General features: G+C 43.4%; 1 protein-coding gene across 1 annotated transcript in view; it reads right to left on the bottom strand.

The window, feature by feature from the left end:
* Positions 1–15,052, bottom strand: part of LOC123765735 (lysosome membrane protein 2) — a 211,498-nt gene that overhangs the window by 64,024 nt on the left and 132,422 nt on the right. The window contains 2 exon segments of the mRNA XM_069337228.1: positions 9,581–9,787; positions 13,207–13,354. Of these exon segments, the coding sequence (XP_069193329.1) occupies positions 9,581–9,787; positions 13,207–13,354 (355 nt within the window).

The raw sequence follows: 15,052 nt of genomic DNA, 5'->3' as shown, positions 1-15,052 counted from the left end.
ACAACTTGTATGAACTGTATGTACTGTATGTACTTTACCTGAATAAAGATTTGAATTTTCAGTTTTTTTAATGGGAAACTATTATATTTTTAAATATTTTACACCGACCAACCACTAATATGCCAATGGGAAACTATTATATAATTTTTATATGAGTGAGCAACACAGAGACTAAAAGATAACATATAGAAAGAGAGAGAGAGAGAGAGTAGGAAGTTGGTGAGAGGGTTATGGGAGGAGAGAGGGGATAGGGGAAGAGAGATGAGACAGGGGGGTGAGTGTGGGAAGGGGGAAAATAGACCTGGGCACAGCTGGGTACCCCCCACCTAGTAAATCTAGAAATATATCTATATAAGAGAGAATGTGTCTGTTAGTCTGTCCATGGTTGGAGGCCAGATGCCTCGGGGCTAGCTTCACACATGACACATGTGGGGTATGGGAGTGTCACAGGTCAGTCAGGGGCGGCACCAGTGCTACAATTGAAGAAATATTGACATCTAACCCACGCCCTTCTGCATGATATTCATAAAGACAGATCTAAAATATTGGTTGTGTTGTCTGTAGACTTATTTAGCAATTTCAGTGCTTCAGTATATTCTCTTTCATGAGTGGGGAAGGGGAGGTGAGCTGGGTGAAGGGAGGGAGGGGGGGGATTGGGGATGTTTGAAGATAGGGTAGGAGAAAGGTGGAAGAGTAAGAGAAGGAGAATATTGGGGAAGGGGGGGAAGGGGAGATTAAGAAAGAGGGTCAGAAAGAAGAGAGGGGTGAGATGGAGAGAGGGGGGGGGTGATATGACAGAGAAAAGCGAAGAGTGAAGGAGAGGGAAAAACAGAAGGTTTAGGGAACGAGAGATAAGAGGGAGGAGTAGACTAGGAGAGAGGCCCAGATGCAGCCAGGTACCCGTTCTAGCATATCTATAAAAGATAATGTTTGTTGGTCCAAGGGTGGAGGCCAGATGCTCGGTGCTAGTCTCACACAACTCTGCAGGGTGAATGGTCTGGGGTGTGACACTGTCATATGCCAGTTGGGGTCAGTCGTATTGGTCCTATTATGAGGGGATATCTCTGGTGATATCACTAGAGATATCCTGACAAACAAAATAATTGACAGATACAGTAACAATACAATATTGAACATTGACGAGGCATTACACATTAAACAAACTAAGCCAACTATCAACAGCCACCGACTACCAAATTACACCCTTCCAATATACTGCCCCAGTATATAAGCAACCAATATACTGCCCCAGTATATAAACATCCAATATACTGCCCCAGTATATAAGCAACCAATATACTGCCCCAGTATATAAACATCCAATATACTGCCCCAGTATATAAGCAACCAATATACTGCCCCAGTATATAAGCATCCAATATACTGCCCCAGTATATAAGCAACCAATATACTGCCCCAGTATATAAGCAACCAATATACTGCCCCAGTATATAAGCATCCAATATACTGCCCCAGTATATAAGCAACCAATATACTGCCCCAGTATATAAGCAACCAATATACTGCCCCAGTATATAAGCATCCAATATACTGCCCCAGTATATAAGCAACCAATATACTGCCCCAGTATATAAGCAACCAATATACTGCCCCAGTATATAAGCATCCAATATACTGCCCCAGTATATAAGCAACCAATATACTGCCCCAGTATATAAGCAACCAATATACTGCCCCAGTATATAAGCATCCAATATACTGCCCCAGTATATAAACATCCAATATACTGCCCCAGTATATAAGCAACCAATATACTGCCCCAGTATATAAGCAACCAATATACTGCCCCAGTATATAAACATCCAATATACTGCCCCAGTATATAAGCATCCAATATACTGCCCCAGTATATAAGCAACCAATATACTGCCCCAGTATATAAACATCCAATATACTGCCCCAGTATATAAGCATCCAATATACTGCCCCAGTATATAAACATCCAATATACTGCCCCAGTATATAAACATCCAATATACTGCCCCAGTATATAAACATCCAATATACTGCCCCAGTATATAAACATCCAATATACTGCCCCAGTATATAAACATCCAATATACTGCCCCAGTATATAAGCAACCAATATACTGCCCCAGTATATAAACATCCAATATACTGCCCCAGTATATAAGCATCCAATATACTGCCCCAGTATATAAACATCCAATATACTGCCCCAGTATATAAGCATCCAATATACTGCCCCAGTATATAAACATCCAATATACTGCCCCAGTATATAAACATCCAATATACTGCCCCAGTATATAAACATCCAATATACTGCCCCAGTATATAAACATCCAATATACTGCCCCAGTATATAAACATCCAATATACTGCCCCAGTATATAAACATCCAATATACTGCCCCAGTATATAAACATCCAATATACTGCCCCAGTATATAAGCAACCAATATACTGCCCCAGTATATAAACATCCAATATACTGCCCCAGTATATAAACATCCAATATACTGCCCCAGTATATAAGCATCCAATATACTGCCCCAGTATATAAACATCCAATATACTGCCCCAGTATATAAACATCCAATATACTGCCCCAGTATATAAGCAACCAATATACTGCCCCAGTATATAAACATCCAATATACTGCCCCAGTATATAAACATCCAATATACTGCCCCAGTATATAAACATCCAATATACTGCCCCAGTATATAAACATCCAATATACTGCCCCAGTATATAAGCAACCAATATACTGCCCCAGTATATAAGCAACCAATATACTGCCCCAGTATATAAGCAACCAATATACTGCCCCAGTATATAAACATCCAATATACTGCCCCAGTATATAAGCATCCAATATACTGCCCCAGTATATAAGCATCCAATATACTGCCCCAGTATATAAGCAACCAATATACTGCCCCAGTATATAAGCAACCAATATACTGCCCCAGTATATAAACAACCAATATACTGCCCCAGTATATAAACATCCAATATACTGCCCCAGTATATAAGCAACCAATATACTGCCCCAGTATATAAGCAACCAATATACTGCCCCAGTATATAAGCATCCAATATACTGCCCCAGTATATAAGCATCCAATATACTGCCCCAGTATATAAACATCCAATATACTGCCCCAGTATATAAGCATCCAATATACTGCCCCAGTATATAAGCATCCAATATACTGCCCCAGTATATAAGCATCCAATATACTGCCCCAGTATATAAACATCCAATATACTGCCCCAGTATATAAGCATCCAATATACTGCCCCAGTATATAAGCATCCAATATACTGCCCCAGTATATAAACATCCAATATACTGCCCCAGTATATAAGCATCCAATATACTGCCCCAGTATATAAGCATCCAATATACTGCCCCAGTATATAAACATCCAATATACTGCCCCAGTATATAAGCATCCAATATACTGCCCCAGTATATAAACATCCAATATACTGCCCCAGTATATAAACATCCAATATACTGCCCCAGTATATAAACATCCAATATACTGCCCCAGTATATAAGCATCCAATATACTGCCCCAGTATATAAACATCCAATATACTGCCCCAGTATATAAGCATCCAATATACTGCCCCAGTATATAAGCATCCAATATACTGCCCCAGTATATAAACATCCAATATACTGCCCCAGTATATAAGCATCCAATATACTGCCCCAGTATATAAGCATCCAATATACTGCCCCAGTATATAAACATCCAATATACTGCCCCAGTATATAAGCATCCAATATACTGCCCCAGTATATAAACATCCAATATACTGCCCCAGTATATAAACATCCAATATACTGCCCCAGTATATAAACATCCAATATACTGCCCCAGTATATAAGCATCCAATATACTGCCCCAGTATATAAGCATCCAATATACTGCCCCAGTATATAAGCATCCAATATACTGCCCCAGTATATAAACATCCAATATACTGCCCCAGTATATAAGCATCCAATATACTGCCCCAGTATATAAGCATCCAATATACTGCCCCAGTATATAAACATCCAATATACTGCCCCAGTATATAAGCATCCAATATACTGCCCCAGTATATAAGCAACCAATATACTGCCCCAGCCATCATGGGAACATAGGAGGCTGCCATGGGACTATTGGCCAATATGCAAGGTGCTTCACCTACACCTCAACTCCTGGCTATATATCCTGGTGCTCAGAAACTTGTATCTCGATAAAGGTGACGAAACTGAATTGTTTCAGCACCCAATGGGAGTCTCCACTCCAACCAAGAAGACACACGCCGTTGGGGAAATCAACCCATTAGAAATCCCCATGGACTCAATGGATTCAACTCTAACAAAATAATGGAAAATCTCAAGATTATACAAAGGAATATCCTAATTGAATATCCAAGGATTCAAAGGCAAAGCACAAACACAGAACAGTGCTTCTCTGGGAATAACATAGATATTGTTTTACTTCAAGAAACACTCACCAGGACTAAAAAAAGTAACAATATCCCAGGATATCAAAGTTTCCACTGCCAAGTTGCACAAGGTGGCACCAGAGGCACTTGATCAATACCAGTATGAAATCATATCAATGCCACGGCAATCACAGACCTGCCTAACAGTGGCGAGAACGTCAAAATTATGGCAGTTGATCTCACTCTGAGGAACTCAATACTGTTCATCTTCAATGTATACAGGAGTCATAGAGAACACGATATGGATCTCTCTGCAATCTTGAAATAGCAGTCACCACACCTACGATCATCTCGGGTGACTTCAACGCTCATAGTGAATTACTATTTCACCAAGAACAGAAGCCAACTAAAGACATATTGAACACTCTTTGGATGAAGTGCCTGAAGTCAGTCTGCTTAACTCGACGGAACCAAGTACCAACCCACACTGGTGGGGGGAAGCTGGACCTCACGTTTGTCTCCACCAGTATATATGAGTTGTGTCACTGGTCAGTGGATCATGTTCTGACTAGTGACCACTTTGCTACAAGAACAGTTATTAATATAGCACTACCTCCTAGACCTCCAGCTCCTGAGCCCGGATGGAACTTTATCAAGGCAGATTGGACGAAGTTTCAGGAATCTCTCAAAACTTGGCACCAAAACTACACTCCTCCTGACAACACCGAACAAATGGAAAAAGATTTAGTAAATGCAATACATAGAGCAGCAAATCACGCCATCCACAAGAAGAAAACAATTACCCAACAACCTAAGGACCATTGGTATTACTGTGATAGGATAAAAAAAACTACATAACAGACTAAATTGTACACGAAAGAATTTCAGGAAAGATATAACAAAACTAATCTAGGACTTCTTAGAGCTGTCCGAGATCATGTGCACGAAGAAACAGTACAAATCAAGAACGGAAAATTGCTTGAATGGTGTGCCAAGCTAACGCAGCATACGTCCTTGGACGACATCTGGAGGCAGATCAACAAGGTGCCAAGCTAACGCAGCATACATCCTTGGACGACATCTGGAGGCAGATCAACAAGGTGCCAAGCTAACGCAGCATACGTCCTTGGACGACATCTGGAGGCAGATCAACAAGGTGCCAAGCTAACGCAGCATACATCCTTGGACGACATCTGGAGGCAGATCAACAAGGTGCCAAGCTAACGCAGCATACGTCCTTGGACGACATCTGGAGGCAGATCAACAAGGTGCCAAGCTAACGCAGCATACATCCTTGGACGACATCTGGAGGCAGATCAACAAGGTGCCAAGCTAACGCAGCATACATCCTTGGACGACATCTGGAGGCAGATCAACAAGGTGCCAAGCTAACGCAGCATACATCCTTGGACGACATCTGGAGGCAGATCAACAAGGTGCCAAGCTAACGCAGCATACATCCTTGGACGACATCTGGAGGCAGATCAACAAGGTGCCAAGCTAACGCAGCATACGTCCTTGGACGACATCTGGAGGCAGATCAACAAGGCCAATAGAAAATCGCATCCTGGTCTGCCGCATCATGTTCATCCAGAGCAAGAAGCAGAAAGTTTTAACAAATCTATTTGCTTCAAGAGCCAGTTCCACTCAACTTCCTCAAGCAACTCTGACTCACCAACAAAGACTGCAAGCAGCAAGATGGAAAAAAAATAGACGATGCTTTTGCCTTACCTGACGAACTAGACCAACCTTTCAATCTGAATGAACTTATAAGAGTGACAAAGAAAACTAAAAACCCAGCTCCAGGTGAGGACAAAATCACTTACAACATGCTGGCCAAGCTAGGAGAAAAGGGTGAAGAAGCCTTCTTGAGTCTCGTCAACAGAGTATGGGTGACAAGAACTCGGCCACTCTCTTGGAACAGTGCAATTATAGTTCCCATTCCAAAGACCCAGGAAATCCAAGACCCATCTCATTAACAAGCTGTTTGGTCAAAACTGTGAAGAGAATGGCTCTTAATCAAATTGGCTGGAAAGCCAATCCACTGCGTCAAAATATGTTTGCTTACAGAAAAGGTGTTGGAACCACAGAATGCCTTACCTCCCTCCTGGATAAAATCAATGACAAACCTGGAACCGTATTTTTATAGACCTAGAAAAAGTCTTCGAGTTAGCCAATGCACCAGCTACACTGTGCTGCCTGGTAGATAAGGAAATCAAAGGACACGCTCTTAACATTGCCAAAGGAAGACTGCTTAATCGAGACGCTAAAGTCAAATTCCAAGGAAAAACATACTCCTCAATTAGGATGGAAAATGGCACTCTGCAGGGAGGAATACTCAGCCCTTCCTCTTCAACTGTCTCATGGAACAATTCATGACGCTCAAATTACCAAGAGCTAAACTGCTTAACTATGCAGGCGACTTTGTGGTCATCATCAATGACAAAGTTGCCAGGAAGCATGCACAAAAATGTCTAGACATCATCAGCAGGGAAGCGGAACGTATATCAGTGTAAATAAACAGCAATAAAGCCAAAGCAATGACCGTTAAAAGGAGAACTCAAGACATCAGACTCGCATTACAAGGACACGGAATTGAGTGGAGTACCTTTTTTCAATACCTTTGAGTCATAATAGACAGCCAGTTGAAATTCACTCAAGAAATTGAATATTTTCGGCAATGTTGTAAAACCAGAAACTCAGCTTTACACTCAATGACCAGTCTTAGAGGTAGTGCATCTCTACCAGTACTCAAAATGTACTACATTCAAGCAGTTAGGTCACTCATTGACTATGCTGCTCCTGCTCTTACATCCCTCAGTGATAACCAATGGGAGAAACTGGAAGTGTCTCAAAATGATGCCCTCAGTGATAACCAGTGGGAGAAACTGGAAGTGTCTCAAAATGATGCTCTCAGAACAATGCTGGGAGCACCTATATAGACGCGTCGAGAGAATTTAAGAATGGAAACCAACTTACCAGTCTTAGAAAACAGGATCAAACAAAGAATGGCCACCATAACAGCACAACTTGTTGGATCCACCGCCAGACTGTCAATCGAAAATAGCATACACAGATCGCTTCACAGAAATCTTCAATATAGAACAAGTGCATGGACGGATAATCTGGTCAAGATTCTAGAGAAAGTGGACTTGAAATGAACCATTAAAAACAAAGATAGATAGACCATATCAACACTTTCGGCAGCCTCCTCCATGGAAAGATTCGAGTTTGAAGATAATTATTGAAGGATTACCAGTTGAAAAATTAGCATGTGACTCACAGAGGCTCAAAGCAGTCATAGAACAAGTGGAAACTCAAGACCTACAACGACTCACATCTTCACAGATGGATCAGTTGATCAAGAAAGAGGTTCTGCTGGGGCAGCAGTTTACACTACCAACCATGAAGCTTACTGGAGCATGAATAGTGGGTGCTCAACATTGCAAACAGAATTATATACCCTGAAGGGAGCTATACTTTGTACAATTGAGAATAATTTACATGATATCATCATTCATACCGACTCTAAATCTTCGCTCCAGGCATTGTTATCCAGCTACCACAGAGATAATATACAACTCATCACAGAAATGCTACATATAGGAAAAGAAGCACACAATCTAGGGCTGTCAATCACCCTAAATTGGTAACCAAGTCACATTGGTATATATGGTAATGAAAAGGCAGACTCACTAGCAAAACCTGTCACTGCTCTACCTGTTGTTCAGGTTAAAATACCTCCAAGTTTTTCACAGATTAAGAAGCAAATCAAGAAGAAAATACTCCCAACTATAAAAAGTCGCCACAGAGCCAAAGTAGCAGAAGGAAGATCCACTGCGATATGGTACGAACAAGCCTCTTGTTCTTATTCTTCTTTCAAGCCTGGCAAGAAGATATCCAGAGACCTTGCAGTAGCCATACACAGACTCAGACTTGGTTACAAGTGGTGCTGGGAGGTAATGAACCCAATAGTTAAAGAGTGTCACATCTGTGGAACAGAAGCAGAGGCGCCACTGTTGCTCTACTTACTGGAACGTGAAGCTACTGAAGCCCTGCGCATCAAACTCAACATTCATCCAATAAGAGCAGCTGCATTAGATGCAAATTACACAGTGACTACAATGGTAAGAAAAGCAAACTTCTTGGTTTGGTGCTCATGGGTTCTATTACATCTATGAAGGAAAAGTTTCGGATCCAAATTAGCATTTAGGAACAAGGCTTTGTACATGTAGATAGCACATGAGAAAGTGAGGAGTGAGTGTATGTTTAGCCTGTTAAGGGACTTACACAGAGGGTCCTGTGTGTTGTCTGAAGACAGAGTTTGTTATAGTTCTGATAGCAGATTGTTGCTGAGTGATGATGGGCTTGATGCAATTTCCAGAGGTTGAACTCCATACACAGATATTACATGTAAGATAGGGATAGATTAGCGCATAGTATAATGGGAGGAGAGCAGAGTGGGGAACATAATATCTGATTTTAGAAAGTATACCGACCGTTTTTAAGACTTTTTTGGCTATGTGTTGTATGTGGGTGCTGAAGTTGAGTCTCTTGTCTATGTATAGGCCAACTTTCCTTCATTGTTATTGCTACTTAACATTTTCTATCTGAAGTTGAATTTTATTTGATGATTTACTACCAAATAAAATGTAGTTGGTCTTTCTTATGTTTAATGTGAGTTTGTTGGTTGACATCTATGAGTGGCTTTTTTTTTAATTCACTGTTGACTATATTATATAGTGTGTGTGTGCATCTTCACATGCCATTGTTGACTATATTATATAGTGTGTGTGTGCATCTTCACATCCCATTGTACCTTCTGGTATATAAATAACTATATAGTTGCTATAAGGATTATAACTTTAGGAGGAATATATACAGGAAATTAAATGCTAAAATTATTACACACTTCCATAACATTAAACAATGGAATAATATTAACATAAACAATACGACAAATACCCACATGTGCTAAATTCTAACACATTCTATATATACAGTATACATATACACATGCATAGGCAGCAACTCTATAGTTCATCTTACCAAGAAAATACCGAGAGAACATACTACATGCAGGTTTAGCAGGATCATGCTCCCCCCCCCCACTAGGGAGTCCCTCTCCCTCACTCACTGGATAGAAGAAGCCAAATCTGCCATTGGAATTAGTGGGGTCACCAATGTACTTGGCGAGCTCGGCCAGCAGAGGTTCCTTGTAGCCTCGGAACAGCAGCTCCCCAACACTTCTTGAGATGAACAGCGACTCCTTAAATCTTAAAAATGCTAACTCCGCCATAGCTTGGACTGCCGGCCCCAAGTTCTCAATCTTAGCTGCCACAGTCTGACAGAGAACAAGCACTTTATGCATACAAGACGCTACAAGGGTTATAGTATCACAAGCTGGGAAAGTACAAATGTATTCTACAAGGACATACTATGGTTAAATCTACTGACAAGTTTACATTATATCTGTTAAAACACATGGAGCTATATATATGGCCCAGAACAAACATGTACGACCCTCAGCTAGTATATATATGCATACAAGCAGCGATACACACACACACACACACACACACACACACACACACACACACACACACACACACACACACACACACACACACACACACACACACACACACACACACACACACACACACACACACACACACACACACACACACACACACACACACACACACACACACACACACACACACACACACAAGAGCCCACTGGTCTAGTAATACACAGTTTATTACAAACTATTAATTCAACAATTTACAGTCTAAAATGAGTCAGTTTACGAAACAGTGAAATATACTCGTTACTGCCTCCTGTGACACACAACACTGCCTCCTGTGACACACAGCACTGCCTCCTGTGACACACAACACCACACAAACTATGGCCACAACACCACACAAACTATGGCCACAACACCACACAAACTATGGCCACAACACCACACAAACTATGGCCACAACACCACACAAACTATGGCCACAACACCACACAAACTATGGCCACAACACCGCCTCCTGTGACACACAACCCCACACAAACTATGGCCACAACACCACACAAACTATGGCCACAACACTGCCTCCTGTGACACACAACACCACACAAACTATGGCCACAACACCACACAAACTATGGCCACAACACCACACAAACTATGGCCACAACACCACACAAACTATGGCCACAACACTGCCTCCTGTGACACACAACCCCACACAAACTCTGGCCACAACACCACACAAACTATGGCCACAACACTGCCTCCTGTGACACACAACACCACACAAACTATGGCCACAACATCGCCTCCTGTGACACACAACACCACACAAACTATGGCCACAACACTGCCTCCTGTGACACGCAACACCACACAAACTATGGCCACAACACTGCCTCCTGTGACACGCAACACCACACAAACTATGGCCACAACACTGCCTCCTGTGACACACAACACCACACAAACTATGGCCACAACACCACACAAACTATGGCCACAACACTGCCTCCTGTGACACACAACACCACACAAACTATGGCCACAACACCACACAAACTCTGGCCACAACACCACACAAACTATGGCCACAACACCACACAAACTATGGCCACAACACCACACAAACTATGGCCACAACACCACACAAACTATGGCCACAACACCACACAAACTATGGCCACAACACCACACAAACTCTGGCCACAACACCACACACACTATGGCCACAACACCACACAAACTATGGCCACAACACTGCCTCCTGTGACACACAACACCACACAAACTCTGGCCACAACACCACACAAACTATGGCCACAACACTGCCTCCTGTGACACACAACACCACACAAACTCTGGCCACAACACTGCCTCCTGTGACACACAACACCACACAAACTCTGGCCACAACACCACACAAACTATGGCCACAACACTGCCTCCTGTGACACACAACACCACACAAACTATGGCCACAACACTGCCTCCTGTGACACACAACACCACACAAACTCTGGCCACAACACCACACAAACTATGGCCACAACACTGCCTCCTGTGACACACAACACCACACAAACTCTGGCCACAACACTGCCTCCTGTGACACACAACACCACACAAACTATGGCCACAACACTGCCTCCTGTGACACACAACACCACACAAACTCTGGCCACAACACCACACAAACTATGGCCACAACACCACACAAACTATGGCCACAACACTGCCTCCTGTGACACACAACACCACACAAACTCTGGCCACAACACCACACAAACTCTGGCCACAACACCACACAAACTATGGCCACAACACCACACAAACTATGGCCACAACACTGCCTCCTGTGACACACAACACCACACAAACTCTGGCCACAACACCACACAAACTATGGCCACAACACTGCCTCCTGTGACACACAACACCACACAAACTATGGCCACAACACTGCCTCCTGTGACACACAACACCACACAAACTCTGGCCACAACACCACACAAACTATGGCCACAACACCACACAAACTATGGCCTCAACACTGCCTCCTGTGACACACAACACCACACAAACTCTGGCCACAACACCACACAAACTCTGGCCACAACACCACACAAACTATGGCCACAACACCACACAAACTATGGCCACAACACTGCCTCCTGTGACACACAACACCACACAAACTCTGGCCACAACACCACACAAACTATGGCCACAACACTGCCTCCTGTGACACACAACACCACACAAACTATGGCCACAACACCACACAAACTATGGCCACAACACTGCCTCCTGTGACACACAACACCACACAAACTCTGGCCACAACACCACACAAACTATGGCCACAACACCACACAAACTATGGCCACAACACTGCCTCCTGTGACACACAACACCACACAAACTCTGGCCACAACACCACACAAACTCTGGCCACAACACCACACAAACTCTGGCCACAACACCACACAAACTATGGCCACAACACCACACAAACTATGGCCACAACACTGCCTCCTGTGACACACAACACCACACAAACTCTGGCCACAACACCACACAAACTATGGCCACAACACTGCCTCCTGTGACACACAACACCACACAAACTATGGCCACAACACCACACAAACTATGGCCACAACACTGCCTCCTGTGACACACAACACCACACAAACTCTGGCCACAACACCACACAAACTATGGCCACAACACTGCCTCCTGTGACACACAACACCACACAAACTATGGCCACAACACCACACAAACTATGGCCACAACACCACACAAACTATGGCCACAACACCGCCTCAGTGACACAACAACAACAACAACAACAACAGCCAACAGTGACAATTGTTTATTTACATACCCAAAAAGTATACACAGTCATGTAAGTATGCACATGCACATAGTCATGTAAGTATGCACATAGTCACATATACATGCACATACAGTCACGATATATACACACATATTCTCTTAGACATATATATATATATATATATATATATATATATATATATATATATATATATATATATATATATATATATATATATATATATATATTATATATAATTGCCCTTTCCACCTCCCCTTCCTCCTCTCTTTCTGCTATTAACACACACACACACACACACACACACACACACACACACACACAACACACAACAACAACAACAACAATAACACACACACACAATACTTACAACCATGACAGCATTAATGGTAGTGATGTAGTCAGTCTCCTTGAGGCCATTGGACATCTCTTCGTTGAAGAAGAAGCTAATATTCTGGCGATAGGAGACGGTGCCTTTGGTGTGATTCCAGTCAAGGTTGTACTTCTCACGGACCTCCCTAGTCAAAGGGAAAATGAGCTTACTATCACATCATGCTAATTATTATTAACACGAACTCAACACAAAGACAAAGAAAATAGACACAAAATATGTGAGTTTAAGGGACGTCAACATCAGATACAAGACCTTGCAACACAGTCCACTGGGAGCATTGCATCTCACTTCACAAATTGTTGTAACCCAGGCCAAAGACGGGCAACATTTTTATTGTCTCCCCGTAGATCACCAAACCTTCCCTGCAAAATTTTCTCACGTGCCAACAGAAATTTTTGGGAACATATTATTTTGTGCCTTTTATGTGTTGGGAGAACCTTTCAAACAATCAAATATCACTAGAGCGGTAAAATTAAAGAATATTCTAAGAGGGATTATTGTAAGTCAGGTGAGAGTGAATAAATGTAATATTTAGTGATGGAATGTTTACTTAAAGGTCGTTCTACCCTGTCGATAGCCTAGATATTTTATTAATCTTTAACTGTAAGTCTCGCTGCTGTATATGGACACAGCTTGGAAAGCAGAGAAATTTCTGGGGGAAGAAAAACATAAGTCTATCGGGTAGCCCCAGGCAGCGCGTGCAACAAACAGAGGTACTTAAGCGGCGCGGGGCGGAGGCTGTGACCTCTGTTCACCTCCAGTCGCCGCCCCCATCTCAAGCAAGGTCACCACCATGCATCTCCACCACCTCGACACCCACGTGACCTACGACCCCAAGTACCACAGAAGTTAGAATTTCAGAGGTTTATTTGCAGCCCAGCATGGATACGGCACCAGCATCTGCAGTCCCTGACCTCTGCCTTTCCGACATCATTGCTGCGGCCCGTCGACTTCCAAGGGCGACGGGAACGGGATTTTGGGTTTAACGACCACTACCCTAAGGTACTGTTTAGTTTCCTCTCAGTTGACGAAATCCGTGCTCCCCCTCTTCATGCTCGCCCTTAGTGAGCTAACAACGTGTGCTTAGCGTCTGTGTACTCCCCAAGCGTGTGGACATGCCTCCCCAAAAAATTCCCAGCCTCTGTTCTCGGGCTGTGGTAGGACTCGCCAGGACGGGGACCGGTCAAATGGGCCGTATTAGGGCAAGCGTCTCCCTGGGCCGCACGGCCATGTCTCGGTGGAGGAGCAAACCTTCCAGGCTATGGCGCGGCGACTATGTGTTTGGTGGAGTCACACACACATGCAACGGGGTCCACGGCCACGCGCCTGGTCGAGTTCTCACTCACACGCCTGGGGTGGCGACCACGTGTTGGTTTGAGCCTGCCTCATGAGGTGGCATAACACTGAAGGGGATGGTTGAGAATGCCCTCGCTGGGCGACCACGTGTTGGGTGAGCATTCACTAGCCGCTCTACTATCCGCACATGCGGCCTTATTACGGCCACACTCTAAGAGGCATCCCCCCTCTTTCTTTTTTAAGTCTGACCATGTGGGCATTTAAGTGGCTATTCACTTCCCTTTATTTCAACAGGAAAAATTTTACCACTTATTTTCCTAGTTGTCCCACGGTGGGCCAGAGCCACGTCTGCTCTCCCCAGATGGACTCGTCTGCAATGCGTCGCCCGGAGGGGCTGTTGTGGCTTCCAAGACCGCTAGCTTATCCAGAGTACTTGTCAGGATAGGCCGCCCGTTCCAGCCCCCAGGTCCGTGTGGTCACTTCTTAAAAAGTTACTAATTTTATTAGTGATTTCACGCTTTTATTC

The sequence above is a fragment of the Procambarus clarkii genome, chromosome 37 (genome assembly GCF_040958095.1).
Source record: "Procambarus clarkii isolate CNS0578487 chromosome 37, FALCON_Pclarkii_2.0, whole genome shotgun sequence".
NCBI lineage: Eukaryota > Metazoa > Arthropoda > Malacostraca > Decapoda > Cambaridae > Procambarus > Procambarus clarkii.
Note: the sequence above shows the minus strand (reverse complement) of the source record. Positions and strands in the feature narration are given on the sequence as shown.